The 20,914-nt window shown below is 42.2% G+C and overlaps 1 protein-coding gene across 1 annotated transcript in view; it reads left to right on the top strand.

Annotated features, from left to right (window-relative positions):
• Marcal1 (SWI/SNF-related matrix-associated actin-dependent regulator of chromatin subfamily A-like protein 1) overlaps positions 1 to 20,914 on the top strand; it is a 453,729-nt gene that overhangs the window by 315,264 nt on the left and 117,551 nt on the right. Inside the window, exon 8 of the mRNA XM_080283811.1 lies at positions 15,736 to 15,900. Within this exon, the coding sequence (XP_080139937.1) occupies positions 15,736 to 15,900 (165 nt within the window). The remainder of the gene's footprint in view (positions 1 to 15,735; positions 15,901 to 20,914) is intronic.

The raw sequence follows: 20,914 nt of genomic DNA, 5'->3' as shown, positions 1-20,914 counted from the left end.
GGAATGAAGAGGTGTGACAGGATGTGGCACAAAAGAAGACAGCATACAATGAATGGATGAGAAATATGGGCGTGGAAGAAGTTGAGAGGCGGAAGAGAGAGTTATATGTAGAAAGGAAGTGAGAGGTGAAAAGGTTAGTTAAAGAGAGTAAGACGAGAGTGGATGAGGAATTTGGAAGGAATTTGAGTGTAAAATGGAGGGACTGTAAGAAAATGTTTTGGAAAGAAGTGAAGAGAGTAAAACAGGGTGGCAGTGAAGTTAGTAGGGGAGTGAAAGATAAAAATGGTAGATTAGTAGTGAAGAAGGGAGAAAAAGTGAGCAGATGGAGAGAAGACTTTAAGAAATTGTTGAACATAGAGAATGGAAGTAATGCAAGCATAAGTGGCTGGGGAATGGCTGGGAGAAGGAGGGAGGTGAGAAGACAGGAAGAAATCAGTAGGATGGAAGATGTGGAAGCAATGAAGAAAGTCAAATTGGGAAAAGCCCCAGGAATTGATGGAGTGTGTGGTGAAATGCTGAAGCATGGGGGAGAGATAGTAGTAGTATGGATGTGGAAGATGTGCAGATTGGCTTGGGAGAAAAGTAGAGTCCCGGAGGGTTGGAAGTCAGGTATAATTATTCCCCTGTACAAGAGATAAGGGGAAAAAGAAGTGTGTGGTAATCATAGGGGCATTTGTCTTCTTAGTGTAATAGGAAAAGTGTATGGTAGGATACTTATTGACAGAGTTAGGGAAATAGCAGAGGAATTAGTTGGAGAAGAACAGGGAGGCTTTAGGAAGGGAAGAAGTTGTGTAAATCAAATATTCATTCTTAGATCTTTAGTGGAAAAGTTTCGAGAGAAGGAAAAGATGTTGTATGTGGCCTTCATGGATTTGAAGAAAGCATATGACAAGGTGGATAGACAAGGATTGTGGAAAGTAATAAGAATATATGGAGTAGATGAGAAGTTGTTGAATGCTGTGAAGAGTATGTATGATGGTGCTAAGGCTGCAATGCATGTGGATGGTGAACTGAGTGAATTTTTCTCTTTGAAGGTTGGATTGAAACAGGGATGTATCATATCTCCATGGATGTTCAATCTGTACGTGAATGGGGTAATAAAAGAGGTACAAGGTAGGGCAGTGGATGTTGGAGTGACCCTAGTGAGAGAGGGTAACGTGTGGAAACTCCTTTACTGTTGTTTGCAGATGATACTGTGTTGTTGAGTGAAGACGAAGGGGAGCTGCAAGGCTTGGTGGATGAATTTGAGAGAGTGTGTAAGAAACAGAATCTAAAGGTGAATGTAGGGAAGAGTAAAGTGATGGTCTTTGAGAGAGGTGAAGTAAGTGAATGTACAGTGAAGTTGGATGGTGAGGAAATGGAAAATGTGAGTAAGTTTAAGTACTTTAGTACAGTAGTGTGATGAGTAAGCATGGAAGTTTGGAGGGTGAAGTGCTTGAAAGGACACAGCAAGGAAGAAAGGTTGCTGGTTCCTTGAAAGCAGTGATAAGAAACTGGGAAGTGAACATGGAAGTGAAAAAGTTACTACTTGACAGTATTGTGATACCAACTCTAACATATGGAAGTGAAGCTTGGACGTTGTTGGAAGGACACAAGTCAAGAGTGAGAGCAGTGGAAATGAATTATTTAAGAGGAGCCTGTGGAGTCACATAGAGAGACAGGCTGACAAATGAGAATATAAAGGAGGGTTGTGGTGTGAATGTGGATGTGATAGGAAGCGTTAGAAGGAACACACTGAGGTGGTTTGGCCATGTGGAGAGGATGGAGGGTGAGAGACTGACGAGGAGAGTGTATTTGAGTGAGGTGGAGGGGGGGAGAGGGAGAGGAGGCCGAGGATGAGATGGAGGGTTGGATTGGAGAGGTATATGAGAGAGGGGGGGTGTGAGTTGGGAGCAGGGCAGTGAAATGGTTGGGGACAGGGTGACGTGAAGGCGATTTGTTTGTGGCCACCCTGTACGGGATTGAGGCATCTGGCAATAGATAGATAGATAGATAGGTAGATATTACTTCTCTAATGTCTTTGACTTTATAAATATATCCATCCATCCATCCATCATCCAATCCTATGTTGCCCCATGAGGAACATAGGAGCCCGGGGCCAGGCAAGTTGGTGCTGACATTTAAGATGAGAATGACCAGCCTCACTCATCCCTGAGTGGCATTATGTGAGGAATAAACCCCAACCACCCCTTGGATATGAACCTACACAGGCTCAGTTCGATTGGAGCACTTTAATTCCTCCTAAACCAGCAGGCGCCATAATTTGGTTATATGGTTACCACCCAGCATAGTAAATGGTTTCCTGGTGTACAGGAAACTGTTTGGCTTGGCACTCAGTGTAGGGTCATCCGTAGGCAGAAGGAAGAGGAAAGAATGAAGGAAAGAAAGACAGAAGAGGCAAAGTCACCCATAGGCAGAAGGAAGAGGAGAGGATGAAGAAAAGAAAGACAGAAGAGGAAAGAAGGAAGAGAGGAAAGGGCAGACACCAACAGCAACACTATATTGAGTGAGTGGATGGTGATCACCCCCACTTACCAATATTCAAAGGAAAATTGTGATAACATGGCACTTACTCGCTCATCACGCGCTTCCAAAGCACACTTGACTGATAATACAGTATTAAATGTTCACCAGACAGAGGTGAAGTACCAGTATATAAGAAAATTGCAGATACAGTATAGTTCCATAATATAAAGGAGGAGACAGAGAAGACCCACCGAAATGTAGGCCTGTGTCCTTTACTAGTGTTGTTTGTAAACTCTGTGAAAAAGAAAAAGATGGACTCAGTTTCTAGTAGTTTCTAGCAGCAAAACAATTTGGATTTCAAGAAGGATTATCATACATCACTAATTTGCTGCGTTTCTGTAGTAGAGTTGTGGATATTATATATGAGAGAGAGGTTTGGGTAGATTGTGTCTACCTGGATCTGAAGAAGGCATGTGACAGGGTGCCACAGAAAAGGCTATTGTGTAAACTTAAAACTGTTGGAGGGGTGCATGAGATTCTATCGAAATAGATAGAAATCTATTTATTGGAAAGTCATGCAAATGGAAATATGTGGAAGAGTATAAACGATGGAGTGCCTTGGTCTTGTTTTTCATATATGTAAACAACATGACAGCTTATTGGAAAGAAAAGGGTCTTTATGTAGTTCTTGTTGCTTTGGAGAAGGTCTTTGACAGAGTCCCTAGGGAGGTGATGAAGTGGGCTGTAAGAAAGCTTGGGATCAATGAGTGGCTGTTTATAGTGATTATGGCTGTGTATGTTGATGTCTGCACCCAGGTGAGAGTGAATGGAGATTTGAGTGATGAGTCTTCCATGAATGTTGGTGTGCATCAAGGGTTATTTTTGTGTCCCTTATTGTTTGTCATGATGCTTGAAGCCCTCTCACATGACTTAAAAAAAAAAGACATCCATGGGAGATGTTGTATGCCAGTGATTTGGTGTTGTTTTGCAGAGAATGGAAGGGAAGTGGAGGAAAGATAAAGAAGTGGAGAGATGGTATGTGGCACAAGGGCTTGAGGGTAAATGCAGATAAAACAAAAGTGATGGTATCAAGGGCTGGTGGTGGTACTGTCAAAGAAGAGGGAAAGTTGCCATTTGTGGTTTGCCACAAGGGTGTGAGAAGTAATTCCATCTTGTGCAGTATTTGTGATTAATGGGTGTATAAGGTGTGTAAAGGTATTGGAGGTAGACTTCGAGATAATGCTGATTTCATGTGTGTGGTGTGTCAGGGACGGCATGTGGAGATTGTTACTTATGAAATGATGGACCTTCCTGGCATGTCTCTTGAGTGTGTGGAAGAGTTTTGTTACTAGGGAGACATGTTATGTGCTGGAGGTGGGGCTGGATCTATCTCTGTGGCTAGAGTGAGGAGCGGATGGAAGAAGTTCGTGGAGCTGGTGCCTCTCATGATATTGAAAGGGCTCTCCGTCCTTGCAAAGGGATCTTTGTTTGCAGTGTGTGTTAGGAGTGTGCAGTAAAGGAAGAGGATATTTGTAGGCTTAGATGTACAGAAATGGCAGTGATTAGATGGATGTGTAGTGTGTCATTGAATCCGAGGCCTGGGGGAGCTAGGTTTAAGATGGAAGAGTTGAGAGGAAGGATGGGACTGGAGTGTACTGGTGTTGTGATGAGGAGGGGTAGATTGAGAAGGTTTGGGCATGTGGAGAGGATTGGGGATGGCAGTTGGGTGCTGAAAGTGAGAAGTGTGAAGGTCAGTGGTAGCGTTGTGAGAGGTAGGCCGAAAAAGACCTGGGACAATGTCACAGAGTGTGACCTCAGGGATAAGGGACTGAATAGAGAGGCTGCCAGAGATTGAGCAATGCGGAGAGCCACCATCAGGTGATAAAGGCCAATGCATTTAATCATGTTGGAGCCTTTATAATTGAAGCAAATGTCCAAAGGGTTGACTAGCTGTATCAACATGTTTACAGATGATATAACAAGCTTGATGATTGATGAGATACACTCCTGGAGTCAGATCTGGAAAATGGATTTTAATGCAATGAAATTTCATGTATTAGAATGGGGGTCAGTGAGAAGAGACCCATGTGTGAATACAAAATGGGAAAAGAAAGAAGAGAAGGATTTAGGAGTAATCATACCGGATGATCCATCACCAGAGAAACATATTAACAGGATTATTGAAGAGACATATGAACTCTTGATAAACATGAAAGTGGCTTTTTATGGATGAGGAGGTGCCGAGAGAGATTTTAATGACCATGATAAGACCAATACTTGAGTTTGCATTAATGCATACTACACAAAAAATGAGTAACTTCCCTAACACTACACAGGTTATCATATAACCCCCTACTTAATGCAAAACTGTATTTTACAAACAGACACAGAAATGCATATCCTCCGTCGTCCAAAACCTCCAGCTATATAGCACTGTTTATGAACTCCCCTCATCAGACATTCATTCCTCTTAAACTAGCTTTCTTAGACAGACATGATGTGCATTTAGCTAGACTGTGATGCAGTCATCACATTTCCCTGTTTCAGCACGAACACAAAATTCAGTGCACAAACAATCCACAATCCCTCACTGTAATTCAATTCCCCACATGCACCTTGCTATCACAAGAGAGACATGCCTTCAAAATAGCTTCAACAGAAGGTCTTTGGGAGTGCCCAGTTGAAGTGGCTGGTTTCTTGCAGTTGATGAACATCGAGTATCAGCGACATGAACAAGAATAAGAGCAACAACATTAATATCATTGTCTTCATCAACATGGCATTCCAGCTAGATGTGGCCCTTGATGGTTAAAATCCAAAGGCTGGTTGGAAATTATTGCTCACATAATGATATTCAGGGTGAGGCCAAGTTGGTAGAGGGGTGGCCCAAAATCCTAGTCATGGCTAGGGCAAAGAACAGTTTAAGGATCTGAAGTTTGTTAAAAGAGCAGACTTTTCTAATTTACCAGAGAACCACCAAACATATCATAAAAATGCCCCTCTGATACCAGTACACCAGTCCTATATGAGACAGCCTTTGCATGTATTCAGTAGGAGCAGTGGGTGTTAGCACCAGAAGTGGTGACATGCGGAGGTGTATTGCTGGGCCTTGGGAACAGGCTGCAAAGTCTTTGGCCAGAGTCGGGGGTGGGATGGGGTTGGGAGTAGGGTTGCAAAGGTGGGGAAAGTTTCTGGAAATTTTGGAAACTTTCCAGGAATACATGCAGGAATTTATTTGGGGTGGAAAAATTTGGAAATTTTTGGAAATTTCTTTAGTTCTTTATTTTTTAATCAGAGTGACCTCTTTAAAGTTTTTTTTTTTTTTTTTTTTTTTTTTTTTTTTTTTTATGAAAAAAAATGTTTGCCTGAATTTAACAACAGCAGCATGATTATCAATAACTCACATAAAGGGTTCCTTCAGTTACCTCTTCTCGATGTCAAGTCACTTCCTATCTTTAGTCAGAAGTAAGTCATTACTCGGGAACCAGTGGCCTGATTGGACTTGAAATTGTTTTATTTTTCAGGTTAGAACATGCAATGTTGCTGTAACAAAAATTTGTGCTACATGCTCTGTTTTAGCTGTGTTAGGGTAACAAACAAATAAGCATACAGAAATTGGATCATTATAATATGCTGTAGATAGAAATTCTTGTACCATTAGCAGCCACTCAGGCAACATATAATTATGTTTGAAAAATGATGATAAGATTAGTATAGCCTACTATGTTAGCTTCTGTACAAGACTGATCACATCCAGTACATGTTCAGTACATGCCTCCTCTGCATCTCAGTGATTCATGCAGGGCAGTAGGGCAGTAGAATCATCATCTGGTATAGAGGGTACAGATGCTGAAGAAAGTGGCCAAGAAATGGCTATGGGTTAAAAATAACATAACTATAAAGCTTTAGCTAGAAATTGAAAAATAATCAGCTGTAATAACAGCTCTAAATTTTGAACAGTGATATAGATATATGGTTAACATGATAACTGCTGCATTAGGTTTCCTTATTAACCCCCAATATGAAAAAAAAAGATCTCAAAAATAATTTTTGCTCATGAAATGAAAGAATGCATGGAAAAGTATAAGGAAAACATGTATGGGTTCATTTTTTACCTTAGTTCAGCTGTGGTGAAGTAATGAAGTTGCGCATCTCCATACTAAGTAATCCCTCCAATATCCGACGTAATTGGGTCATAGGCAGGTCCGGATAGTGGTCCTGTCTGGATATTGGACCCCAGCTTATGGACTTGTACTTATGGACCCTAACTCAGAGAAACACCTATACAACTCCCTCTGGACATGCATAGCACCTATTTAAGACCCAAATCACACCAATAAGGGACATAAAAGACTGAAATAAATGGAAAAGAACCATAAAATGAGGTTTTAGAGGTGAGTTTATACAATATTAAACATTCTGGGTACTTACAAGTCCCTGGCTCCTGGACTGGTTTGAACCACCAGTTTGCAGTCCACAGTTAATCCTCTGCACTCTAAATTCTACAATCAACACCATTTTGATTATTTTCACGCTATGTAGGGTAGCAGATTAATCAGAGAGAGCAAACAATCCACCAACTCCATCCTATGTATCCTCATACATGTGAAAAATCCATTTGGTAATGCATTATTCTGATTCATTACCAAACGAATTTTTCATTACCAAACTGGCCCACACTTGGTAATGAAAAATACCAAATGGCAACCCTGACAGGGGAGGGGAAAGGAAGGAAGGGGTGAAGGGACCATGGTGTAACAGCTGTTCGGCGCCAGGCGGCAATTTCAAATTACGGGTGGGAAAAAAGTAAGATTTTTTTCGAATTTTTTGTGGTTTTTGGCCCATTTTGGGAATATTGGATCCCAGGATGATTATGTCCAGTTAGTGGGGATGTTCGCATATTGGACGTTCGGATATTAGAGGGATTACTGTAATAGGAAAATACTGAGGATGCATGGGTGGTGGCAGAACATTTGGATGGTGATGGAAATAGCTCAGTTGAGATGCCAAACGGCATTAGAAATGTGTCCAATAAAAAAAAAATCTTGCTCATATGATGTATGTACCAGCTACACATTTTCCATCATATGAAGTATGTAGAAGCTATCAGGTTAAAGGTTTCTAAAATTATTGCATCTGTTATAGGATCTCGTATTTGTCTCCTTATTCAACATAATTTTTTTCTTCTAATTTGGCAATTTTTCGAGAGAGTAATCAGTTTTAGTTTGAACTTTTTCTAATCCATTAACCTATGGGTTTGTTCTGGTATGTTTGCTGGTACCATATTTTACTATTACTGTACTCTACTACCAGTATTATCCTTGTGTTTTATTAAGAGATTGACAGTTTAGTTTAAAGCAATGTGAGTAATACAACATTGTGAAGAAAAAATTATTTTGCTAATGGATGATGCAATTTGCATTCAGTTCTATTTGAAATTGATGCTTTACCTGTAATAGGTAGTTTTCACTCTTCACCTTGGCTGACAAGCCCAGAATCTGGTATATTTTACAGGGTAGTAAGAGGAACATTGAAAAATATACTTTTGTTAATGTATATTCTCAAATATTTCTCAAATGACAAATAATTTCTGCACATTCTGGTTTGTTAAAGCAATTTTTAGTTAAACCATAATGTAAGAAATTAGCTGAGAGTTTTATTAAAAACTCATAGCTCTATCAGTAGCCAACAACATGGCTTAACTTCTGTACTGTACCTGTATATTTACATGAGAATGAGATGGTTTATGCCGTATATTATTATTCACCTACTAGAATAATTATTTTCAAAGTGTCTACTAAGTAATATCAAGAAATTACAGTTAAAGCAATATAGCTTAAACCCAGTCCTCTTCTGACAGAAGCACCATATATTATTTATGTGATATCAGGCTTGCCTTAATAGTTACAATTTTGTACAAGTAAACACATGTTATTCTTTTACTATACAGTAATCCCTCAATTATCCGGACGACCACTGTCCGGACCATCCATTATCCTAGTGCTGTGATCTGGCTGTTCAAAACCATTATTCGTACATTTTTCCATTTTATACAGACAAAATGTTTGCATCTGGGTGGAAATTATGGCCGTGTGAACATTTTTGCTTGGCTGGGCCATTTTTTTTTTTTTTTTTTTTTTAATAGGGCCATGGTGATTGCTTGGTTGTGGTTGGTGGATCTAGTTGACCATAATTATTGCATGGCTGTGGTTTATAGGTCTGCTTGACCAGACAGAGTAGTGTAAAACACCAGGAATAATTGTTGTACAATGTACTGTAGTGGCCTTTTACAGTGGCTTTCAAAGTTAGGGTATGTACAAAGGAGAGGTAGATGAGAAGTCCACTATCCGGACAGAGCCACTCTCTGGATTTGTCTTTGGCTCTGTTATGTCAGGTAATCAAAGGGTTACTGTATATGGAATTTGCTAAGAAATACACTCTTTATCCTCAGGTTAATATACTTAGTTGAGTTAAATTTCCTTAACCCATTGCATCTGGGTGACATGTATATATGACCACCCAGGGATGTCTGGGTGACACGTGTACATGATCTAGTGTTTTGCGGCATTGTTCGAACATTCCGCGGGTTGTTTTCACCACACGCAGCCACTGGCAATCCTCCTGCACGCATCTGAGTCATGCTCCAGTGACCTGCTTGGGCTACCTTTGTAATGGGTAGACCTACACAAAAAGTTTTCCATGTGTCCGGATCCTTGGCTGAGCGCCTGCAGCCGCTGACTTCAACGCCAATGAAGTCCAAAGTCCAGAAAAGAAAAGACCTTAGTGATTGTGTGATAGAGAGAGAACTCGAGGTGACATTATTGCCAGCTGTGAGTGGAGAAAGTGACTCTTCCTCTCAAGAAAGCGACTGCCATAATGAGTGTCGATAGTTATGCGCGTCGCATGAGGAGGGTGGAGGATGTGAACTCTCCACTGTGCGCCCATCTTTTCCCCCTGTATGTTCATCTGGTATATCTGATGATGGGAATGGTTTAGAGGGTATTGAGGATCCTGGAGAGGGAGATTTGGGTGAGGATGAGGAGATGGAAGAGGAGGTAGGGAGTGGAGAAAGGGAGGAGGTGGAGGAGGGAGGGAGGAGGGAACTCGGTGCGTCAAGCCTCACGTCACTGCTCTGTCTGTTTACATGAATAATGGAAGCAGAAAGTTTCTTTCATGATGAAATCAGTGCCTTATTTTTAATTGAAAGTTTTTGTGTGTATATGTTTGTTATGATGAAAAAGTACAAATCACAGGAAGAAAAATTCTGTTATAGTGGAAAATATAGTGGAGTGGAGAAAGAGAGGAGGGAGGGAGTGAGGAGGAAATCGCACCACCGCTGTGTTTATTTATGTGAATAATGGAAACAGAAAGTTTGTTTCATGATGAAGTCAGTGCCTTATTTTTTATTGAAAGTTTTCGTGTGTGTATATTTATTATGATGAAAAAGCCTAAATCACAGGAAAAAAATTCTGTTAAAGTGGAAAGTATTTTCGAGTATGGAATAACGTGAATAACTATTTTCATCACAATATATATATATATTTTTAGGTTTTATGTAGTACTGTAGTAGTAGTAGTAGTAGTTGTAGTAGTAGTGATGGTAGTAGTACAGGAATTCCTCATTTATCTGGACATAATAGAGCCAAAGGCATGTCCGGGTAATGACAACATCTGGATAATGAACACTATTCTCCTGCCACACCCAGACCCTACCCATACCCACCTCCAACCTATACCTAACTTAATTGTGCAGTCCCTATGCTTAATTTGGCAGTGTTTTCCAGTCATTCAGGCATATTTAGACATCAAAACACACACAGGAATATCCAAAGTAATGTTAAACAACAAGAAAACCATGCAGAAAAACCACTGAAAGCCAAAAAACACCCTACCTAAACACTGCTGTATGTACAGTACCCCTCCTAATTTTGACACTGTTTTCAGGTCAGTCTGCCACATTTAGACATCAAAACACACATAGGAATATCCAAAGTAAAGCAAACACCAAGAAAAACATGGAAAAAAAAAACACAGAAAACCAAAAACACTTTTAAGAAATTGTTGAACATACAGGATGGAAGTAATGCGAGTATTAGTGGCTGGGGAATGGCTGGGAGAAGGAGGGAGGTAAGAAGACAGGAAGAAATCAGTAGGATAGAAGTTGTGGAAGCAATGGAGAAAGTTAAATTGGGCCCCAGGAACTAATGGAGTGTGTGGTGTAATGTTGAAGCATGTGGGAGAGATAGTAGTAGAATGAATGTGGAAGATGTGCAGATTGGCCTGGGAGGAAGGTAGAGTCCCGTAGGATTGGAAGTCAGGTATAATTATTCCCTTGTACAAAGGAAAAGGGGAAAAAGAAGTGTGTGGTAATCATAGGGGCATTTGTCTTCTTAGTATAATAGAAAAAGTGTACGGTAGGATACTTATTGACAGAGTTAGAGAAAGAACAGAGAAATTAGTTGGAGAAGAACAGGGAGGCTTTAGGAAGGGAAGAGGTTGTGTAGATCAGATATTCATTCTTAGATCTTTAGTGGAAAAGTTTCTAGAGAAGGGAAAGAAGTTGTATGCAGCTTTCATGGATTTGGAGAAAGCATGTGACAGGGTGGATAGACAAGGATTGTGGAAAGTATTAAGAATATATGGAGTAGATGGAAAGTTGTGGAATGCTGTGAAGAGTATGTATGATGGTGCTAGGGCTGCAGTGCGTGTGGATGGTGAACTAAGTGAATTTTTCTCTTTGGAGGTTGGGTTGAAACAGGGATGTGTCATGTCTCCATGGTTGTTCAATCTGTTCATGGATGGGGTAATAAAAGAGGTACAAGGTAGGGTAGTGGATGTTGGAGTGGCCTTGGTGAGAGAGGATAGTGTTTGAAAACTCCCTGTACTGTTGTTTGCAGATGATACTGTGTTGTTGAGTGAAGACGAAGGGGAGCTGCAAGGCTTGGTGGATGAGTTTGGGAGAGTGTGTAAGAAATGGAATCTAAAGGTGAATGTAGGGAAGAGTAAAGTGATGGTCTTTGAGAGAGGTGAAGTCAGTGAATGTACAGCGAGGTTGGATGGTGAGGAATTGGAAAATGTGAGTACGTTTAAGTACTTGGGTAGTGTGATGAGTAAGGATGGAGGTTTGGAGGGTGAAGTGTTTGAAAGGGTACAGCAGGGAAGAAAGGTTGCTGGTTCTTTGAAAGCAGTGATGAGAAACAGGGAAGTGAGCATGGAAGTGAAAAAGTTACTACATGACAGCATTGTGATACCAACTCTAACGTATGGAAGTGAAGCTTGGACGTTGTTGGAAGGACACAAGTCAAGAGTGAGAGCAGTGGAAATGAGTTATTTAAGGGGAGCCTGTGGAGTCACATGGAAAGACAGGCTGACGAATGAGGATATAAAGGAGCGTTGTGGTGTGGACGTGGATGTGATAGGAAGTGTTATGAGGAACACACTGAGGTGGTTTGGCCATGTGGAGAGGATGGAGGGTGAAAGACTGACGAAGAGAGTGTATGTGAGTGAGGTGGAGGGGGGAAGAGGGAGAGGGAGGCCGAGGATGAAATGGAGGGATGGGGTGGAGAGGTATATGAGAGAGGGGGGTGTGAGTTGGGAGCAGGGCAGTGAAATGGCGGGGGACAGGACGACGTGGAGGTGATTTGTTTGTGGCCACCCCAAATGGGATTGAGGCGTCTGGCAATAGATAGATAGATAGACCCTATCTATATACGAGTATGTACAGTACCCCTCCTAATTTTGGCACTGTTTCCAGGTCAGTCTGCCATATTTTGTCATCAAAACACACATAAGAATATCCAAAGTTATGCCAAACACCAAGAAAATCATGAGAAAAAAACACTTAAAACCAAAAAACACCCAACCTGTACATGACTGTACGTACAGTACCCCTCCTAATTTTGGCACTATTTTCAGGTCAGTCTACCATATTTAGACATCAAAACACGCATAGGAATGTCCAAAGTAATGTGAAACTCCAAGAAAACCATGGAAAAAAATTGAAAACCAAAAAACACTGGACCTATTCACAACTGTATATACAGTACCCCTCCTAATATTGGCACTGCTTTCAGGTCAATCCGCCATTTGTAAACATCAAAACACACTTAGGATCATCCATATTAGTGCTAAACATCATGAAAACAAAGAAACAACAAAATAAAAAAAAAATAAAATAAAACGACGGTTTGAAAATCTGTTGTCTCTGATGAGTGATTACTCCCAGGGCTTAAAAAAAAAAAAAAAAAAAAAAAAAAAAAAAAAAAAAAAAAATACGGCCAAATATGCCACAGTAAATTGGTTATATTGGTATAAATTGTATACCATCATCTTCGCTGGTGTTTATAAGCTAATAAAAAAACATAAAACTGACAAGCAGGATTATGAAATTCAAGCGGTAATAAAGTGTTCAAAGTAAAACTTACTTTCATATAACTTCCCACCATCCTAATGCAAAATTTTGCCAGCATCTTCCAAGGAGTGGTAGGTTGTGGCAATCATCATCCACTTACTTGATGTAGTGCTGCTTACTTCTTCCTTCATCTTTATCATTCTTTTTCTGTGCCTGCCTTCCTCTCTTCCTATTTCTCCCATCTTTCCTGTCACTTCTTATTGCTTTTCTTTCCTTTACAGGTGACTTTACATTGAGTGACAAGCCAAATGGTTTCCTGTAAGCCAGGAAACCATTTACAACGCTGGGTGGTAACCATATAACCAAACCATACGTGCTCCCTATGTGTCAGCAAGTGGGTTGGTGGAGGGTTAGTGCCCCTCCCCGTAAAACAAATAACTCAAAGTCAAACAGCCACCCCTTACAGGATTATGGTGTCTGGCAATAGATAGATAGATCTTCCAAGAGTAAAGCATGGCGTATGTCTAGATGCATGAACTTCCATATGGTCACCTCAGAATTTCCATACAACCAATAATAGTAGAATAAATCGCAAAAAAATTTGAAAACTCACGAGTCAATGCTATCGCCATGGAAGAGGGTAAGGACAGAGGGAGTGAGGGGGGAGCCGGGAGGTTATGGAGGAGGGACGGGAGGGCGGAGAGAGGTGAGGCTGTCGGCAAGATTCTCCCTCTACTCTCAGCAGGTGGACAGGTGCTTTTGCCATACATTTACTCGTGGCTTGTGGTCTGTTAGATGCCAAGTGACCATGCGGAAACACAACGCGTCATGACGAGGGGACTTACGACCTTCGATAGTGAGGCGGATGGTCGCTGTCTCCGATAATGTACTCATGGCTTGTGGTCTACGTTTAATGGAGGTGGCAGTTGGGAAAGACTTAGCCCCTGTGGCCACGTGATATCAGACATTCGGTGGGGAATCCGCACTGACGTTTTGACACCGTTTGTGGGTTACAGTCGTATTACTTGGGTGCTGGAGGTTCGTTGGGAGTGCTAGGTTGAGCATGCAATTTTGATCATTCAGTATAGGGGCAGACGGACATTTTAGCTCTGTTTGTGGGTTACAGACCACTTCCCACTCACGACTCGAGCCCAGCAGCCACAATACCAAATGTTTTGACATGTCGGCTGGCCGGCCAAAGTTCTCGGGCACTATTACATCAGGATAATAGTAAGTAAATTCAGGTAATGGTTTAATAAAGCCAAGGCCCAGCATCTGGATACTGAAGATGTCCAGATAATTGAAGGATCACTGTAGTAGTAGTTGTAGTAGTGGTAGTTGTATTAGTTGTAGTAGTAGTATTTGTAGCATAGTAGTTGTTGTAATACCCAGACTTCTAGTGGCACAGCGGTGCTAGGATTGAGCAATAGTGCAAGCCAGACATGCATCTCCCTGTATGTGTGTGTTGTGTGTTTGTATGCGTAAGGCAGTAGTAGTGAAGTGGTGGTGAAATGAGCAAGCACTCGTGCCTGTACCTGAGGCAGCCTGCCTCAAGGTCGTTGCTATGGTTACCAGACTCACTGCAGCACTCCCACCACATTTTTTAATAATGTACATGGAAATGGTGTTTGTGGTGGATTGCGGTCTTCTGGAAGTGTTATTATTGTGGAGGGCTAGTACAAGCCTTAGTTGTGTCACCGCACATCTGCCACACATATGGAGTCTGGCAAAAAAACAACAAAAATTGCCCCCTTTCCCCACTCACTAATGGACAATTTGGGGCCATCAGCTTGAAGTTGAAGGATTGATGTGTATTATGACACTTAGATTTTTATTTTAGGTTAAGTATTAAGTATTTGAGAGAGGTGAAGTCAGTGAATGTACAGCGAGGTTGGATGGTGAGGAATTGGAAAATGTGAGTACGTTTAAGTACTTGGGTAGTGTGATGAGTAAGGATGGAGGTTTGGAGGGTGAAGTGCTTGAAAGGGTACAGCAGGGAAGAAAGGTTGCTGGTTCCTTGAAAGCAGTGATAAGAAACAGGGAAGTGAGCATGGAAGTGAAAAAGTTACTTCATGACAGTATTGTGATACCAACTCTAACGTACGGAAGTGAAGCTTGGACGTTGTTGGAAGGACACAAGTCAAGAGTGAGAGCAGTGGAAATGAGTTATTTAAGAGGAGCCTGTGGAGTCACATGGAAAGACAGGCTGACGAATGAGGATATAAAGGAGCGTTGTGGTGTTGATGTGGATGTGATAGGAAGCGTTATGAGGAACACACTGAGGTGGTTTGGCCATGTGGAGAGGATGGAGGGTGAAAGACTGACAAAGAGAGTGTATGTGAGTGAGGTGGAGGGGGAAAGAGGGAGGGGGAGGCCGAGGATGAGATGGAGGGATGGGGTGGAGAGGTATATGAGAGAGGGGGGTGTGAGTTGGGAGCAGGGGAGTGAAATGGCGGGGGACGGGGTGACTTGGAGGCGATTTGTTTGTGGCCACCCCAAACGGGATTGAGGCGTCTGGCAAAGGATAGATAGATAGTATTAGCTGAGACATGAAGGTTTAAAAATGGACAATTTTCTCAGGAATGCCCGGCTGAGAGAAGGGTTGGCGGGAATATATGCCGGACGCGATGAGTTAAATAATTGAATGCATCCTACATAATTAGGAAGTTCCTAATTATTCCTGTTCATTCCCATAAATTCCCCAAATTTCCAAGGAAAGTTTCCAGGCTAAAAATTTCTGGGAATTGTGCAACCCTAGTTGGGAGGGAGGGAGGGGTAGGGAGGTCACTCTTGCTGTGAATACTGTTCCTGGATAAAGTAGCTTACCTTTCAGCCCAGATGTAGCTGGGGGGACATGAAATGATGTAGCAGTAAATGAATGACGGTAAAATATGACAGTTCTGTACATTTTGTATACAGCTTCCAGGAATTTGGTGTCCGATACTGTAATGGGAAACAGCTGCCGTGGGGATGGGACTTCAGTGGTTCCAGTAATATGCAGGAGCTGCAGATCCTGCTGGAGGCTAAGTTCATGATCAGGAGGCTGAAGTCACAAGTGCTAGATCAACTCCCTGCCAAACAGCGGTAAGTGAAACCTCTGAAAGTAGAGGTTATCTCATCTTTGACTTGCTGAGTTATGCACTAGTGATTTATTGGTTCTTTAATTATGTATAAGTATTGGTATTCTCATGCTTCTCCAGGCGGTTGCAGGTGGAGTACATGTACCCCTTAAAGCATATGGTAACTGAAATATATGCTTACTAGACATGCCCATGCCCAGCATTCCAGAATTGAGGGGGGAAAAGTTCAGCAGTGTTGGTTAAAGACTGTATAATATGTGTGTGTGTGTGTGTGTGTGTGTGTTGGGGGTGGGGGGGTGGAGGATGGATGGGTAGGCGGGTGGGCAGATGGGCTGGGAAGCAGGTTTGTTTTTACAGGATCTGAGTTCAGTACTCACATTGTTCTGTCTCATACAGTACAACTATCCAACTTTTCTTTGAAAGTATGGATATTCTTAGCATTTATGACACTTTAATCTAATTGGTTCCATTTAACTATACAATGCTTCTACAGTAAACTCTCAATTATCCGTCGTCGCAATATCTGGCCCTGCACAATATCCAGCACTGTTGGTTCAACTCTGTTAAAGCAATATCCAGTGCCAAAATGGGACATAACCAGTGGTTCTATGCAATATCTGGCATTGAGGTGCATATAAATGGTGTCCAACTGGTGCTGTATTACTGTATTACAGTAATGTATCATTACTGTTCAGTATTAATATTTGGCATTTTGCTTTAACTGGCATAGAGGTTGGCTGAATTATGCCGGATAATTGAGAGTTTACTGTATTTGAAAACTATATTTTCCCACTTAACCCAAGCATCCTGGCAGCTTAAGTTTATAACTATCCACTTGTTTTTCCACCATCCCCTGTCATATAATTTTTTCTCTCAGGCATTTCAATACCATGCATACACTTAAACATTTTTTAAAGTGGGGAGACCACACAGCTGCATTAGATTCTAATCTCGATCGTACAGTTCTTATTATCATTTTATATGTCATATCTTCATTCATATAATTAAATGTTCCTCATGTGTTCTTTAAAAGATTGTAGTAGTAGTAGTAGTAGTTGTTCCCTAGGCAGTCTGGCCGAACAGCCCCGAGTCCCCTAGGAACGCCATGGCCGAGACCAGTATTTCCCACAGGGCTGTCAAAGAGTGTATGTTGTGTTGTTGTTGTAGGTGATTGTGTGCAATGCAGTCTTCCATAATGTGCTTAATAGTATAGGGTGCTGTGTTGCATCCTGGACGGGCATCAGCAACGGAGTCATCCAGCCTCTTCTGGTAGCTTAAGAGGGCTGGATGGTGTCCACATCTCAGCCTGGCCAGGTGGATCCTGTCCTCATGAGGAAGATAGGATTCAGAAGGATAGATGTCAGGAGGCCGTGCATGCAGCTGTGTGTTGTCTTTAAGTGACTGAATGGAGCGGCGAGTGATCTGAGTGTGGATGTGCTTCTGGAAGCTGGTTTGAGGTGGTCGAGGGGGTAGAGATGACAGTATTTGTGTATGGTATCGTGTGCTGGGTGTTGTTTTGATGTTCCTTGGTGTGGGTGGATGTGTTGCCATGTACTGTAGTGGATGTTGTGGGTTTGTGGAGGCTGCAGCAAGAAACTGGGTGCCTCTCATGTCTAGATGATCCTTGACTTTGAGGACTTTGGTTTCTTGATGTAGGTGGTCTGTGGGTGTAGTAGCTGTGCAGCCGGTGATTATTTTTAGAGCCTTGTTCTGTATGGTCTGTAGAGTGTTGTAGTGTGTTTTGGTCAGGTTAGAAACCCAGGCAGGGCTTGCATAATTCATCACTGAACATATGTATTGTTTGTATACTGTGGTGGTGGTTTCTTTGTTGTGTCCGAATGTTGTATGGGTAAGTGACCTCAAAGCATTGAGTCTTGGTGTTATTTTATTTTTAATGTTTGTGATGTGTTGTTTAAATGACATTGATGTATTGTATGGTACACCAAGGATTTTGTGTGTGTGTGTGTGTGTGTGTGTGTGTGTGTGTGTGTGTGTGTGTGTGTGTGTGTGTGTGTGTGTGTGGTAGGGGAGTGTTGTTTATGGTGAAGTGTGGGATGTGACTGTGTTCTGCTGTCCAGTTTGTGAGAAGAGTCACTGTAGATTTGGCTGGAGCTATTTTGAGCCTGTTTGTGGTGAACTATTTGTGTAGTGTGTTGAGGTAAGGCTGAATGATGTGTGCAGCTGTGTTTGCATTTTGGTGTGTACATGTAAGTGTTATATCATCTGCATAGGAAGCTATGTGTATCTGTGGTGTGTGGGGTCTGGGTACGTCGTGCATGTATAGATTAAAGAGTGTAGGGGACAAAACAGATCCTTGGAGGACGCCATTTGTGAAGTTTCTGATGTTAGAAGACTGACCGGCAAATGTTACATGTGCACATCTGCCTGCTATGTAGTTTGCCAGGCATCTTTTTGTGTTATTGTGCATGTTTGTGTTGAGTATTTTGTTTGTGAGGTTGTGGCGGGGGATGGCATCAAAAGCTTTGCTGATGTCTGGTGTGACTAGGAGTGTTCTGTGTAGTGGCCTAGCTGAATTTATGCCATCAAAAACTCTCTCTGTAAGGTCTGTAAGAAGGGTGTTTGTGGAGTGTAGTAGCCTAAAGCCATGTTGTGACTGGGCTAGGGGAATGTGAGGTGTGACTAGTTGTAGTATCAGTCGTTCAGTGACTTTAGAGGGGGTGCAGAGGAGTGTGATGGGGCGATGTGAGGAGGGTAACGTGGTGTCTTTGTTGGGTTTAGGGATAGTGATGATATTGCCATGCTTCCAGATGTTGGGTATTATGTTGTGTGAGTAGCTGTAGTTTGATATGTTGGTGAGTGCTTGTATGCCTTGTGGTCCTAGGTGTTTAAGGTGAATGTTGCTTATGTTGTCTGGTTCACAGGCAAATGAGTGCTTGAGGTTGTTAATGATGTGCTTCGTCTGGTTGTAAGTGAAAGGTGCGTAGTCTGGGTCTGTGGGGAACTGTCTCTTACGTTGGATGATACGTCGGTCTTCCGGATGGGGGGTTAGATGGCTGACTTGTGAAAAGTGATTGATGAGAGTGTTTGCTTGTTGTTTGTTTGAGGGTATGGTGTCTGTTGTTGTGATGGCAGCATGTGATTGTGTGGTGTTGCTGTTGGAAAGTGTGATGCTGTTTAGTGTTTTGTAAAGTTTGCTGATGTTAGTTTTGTGGTCAAGTGTTTGGAGGTAATTTTTCCAGTTTAGTGTTTGCTGTTCTGATATTTTACTGTTTATCTGAGTGTTGAGTTCTTGTATTTGTTGTATGGTGTCTTGTGTATGGGGTGTTGGGGAGTGTCGCAGTGTGTCCCGTTGTCTGATGAGGCCTTGAATTTCTGGTGTGAAGTTGGGGTTGTGTCTCTTTCTGTTGCCTCTAGGGATGTGTCTTTTGTCTGCATTTTGTATGATTGTATTGAAAGTGTGCACAGTGGTGTTGATGTTTGTGATGGGTGTACTGTTTAGTGTTTCAAAATGTTGTTCTGTTTCAGTTACAAAGTCCTCCCAGTTGGCTCTCTTATAATTAGTGTATGTGTCTTTGTGGCCAGGTGGGATGATTCTGGTTTTGGTTGTGATGATGATTGGGAGGTGATCAGAACCTAGGGTTTTGACCACTCTCCATGATGTAGTGGGAGCAAGGTTTGGGGAGCAGAAGGTGATGTCTGGAGATGATGGGAGGAAGAGGGCTTGGTGTGGGATATGGGTATGTTGGTCTAGACTGTTTAGTATGAAAAGATGATCTCTCTGGGATTGTAGTACCAGCCCTCTGTCTGTGTCAGGGTTGTTGACATGCCAGGCCGACGACTTGGCGTTGAAATCACCACCCAGGATGATGTTGGGTATGTTAGTGATGTAGTGTATCTGTGGAGAGTAATTGTGTGGTACTGTGGGGGATGATTGGGGGGGGGAATGTATGTGTTAGCGATTGTTATGTGTGATTTGTTACCAGTGCGTATTTTAATTGATTGTATTTCTGTTGTGGTGTCATGTGGGGGGAGAAGTGACTTTGTGTGTGCACTGGTATCTGCAAAGTTGATGGATTTGTGTACCAGGGTGATGAGTCCACCGCCACCACTGTCGGCCCGGTCTTGTCGAATGGTGGTGAAGTTATGAAATGCCGGTGTTTTCTGTGCTCTGTGTAGTTTTGTTTCTTGTAAGATGGCAGTGTGTATGTTCTGTTTGATGAATTGTGTGAGTTCATGTATTTTGGTGTTTATGCCATCTATGTTTAACTGAAGGATGTTTATGTTGTGTGTACGATGTGTGTCGGCTGCTGCAGCACGGGGGGGAGGTGGTGTGGGTGGAGGGGAAGGGGTAGGAGGAGGTTGTGTTGGACGTAAGGGTTGAGGTGGATTAGGATGGGTTGGAATGGGAGGAGCTGGGGGACTGGATGGTGTGGGAAGGGTCAGTGGGTTTGGCTGTGGAGGTGTGAAGGAAGTAGGAGTAGGATTGGAAGGGGGGTTGATGGGTGGGGGGAAAGAGCATAAGGAGCAGGTCCAGGTGTTTGTGTAATGTTTCCTGGATGCAAGTGTTGTGCAGGTGTAATGGGTCCAGTTCTTGCAGGAGTTGCATTGAACTGAACCCTTTGTCTGTCGGCTCGACGTGATGGGTTTTGAGCATGTTGGACATATGTATTTGTTGGTGGGTCCTGGATTGTTTACTCCAGTGGTTATCATATTTTCATGCTTCTCTCCACTGGGTATGCTATTTTTATGCAACTCTGGGGATGATCTCTGCTGTATTATTACACCCAAATCCTTCTCATGCTTTGCCTTGGCAGTGTCTTCCAACCCCATTTTATAGTCCCATTTTGGTCTTCTCTTGCTTACACCCATCTCAGTCACATGCACTAACATTAATTTCAGTCTTCCATTTGTGGCTCCGTCTGTATAGTTGATCCAGGTCCTCTTACAGCTCCCTACAGCTTGTCTCATCTACAGTTTGTTTCATAATTTTTAGATCCTCATCTAATATATTCATATACAGTATGATCAGACTTCACCTGGCATATCATCTACATTTA

This window comes from Coenobita brevimanus, chromosome 98, assembly GCF_032717465.1.
Source record: "Coenobita brevimanus isolate Jiangsu-jjx chromosome 98, ASM3271746v2, whole genome shotgun sequence".
In the NCBI taxonomy this organism is placed as follows: domain Eukaryota; kingdom Metazoa; phylum Arthropoda; class Malacostraca; order Decapoda; family Coenobitidae; genus Coenobita; species Coenobita brevimanus.
The sequence above is the reverse complement of the archived record's forward strand: the minus strand, read 5'-3'. Positions and strand labels throughout refer to the sequence as shown.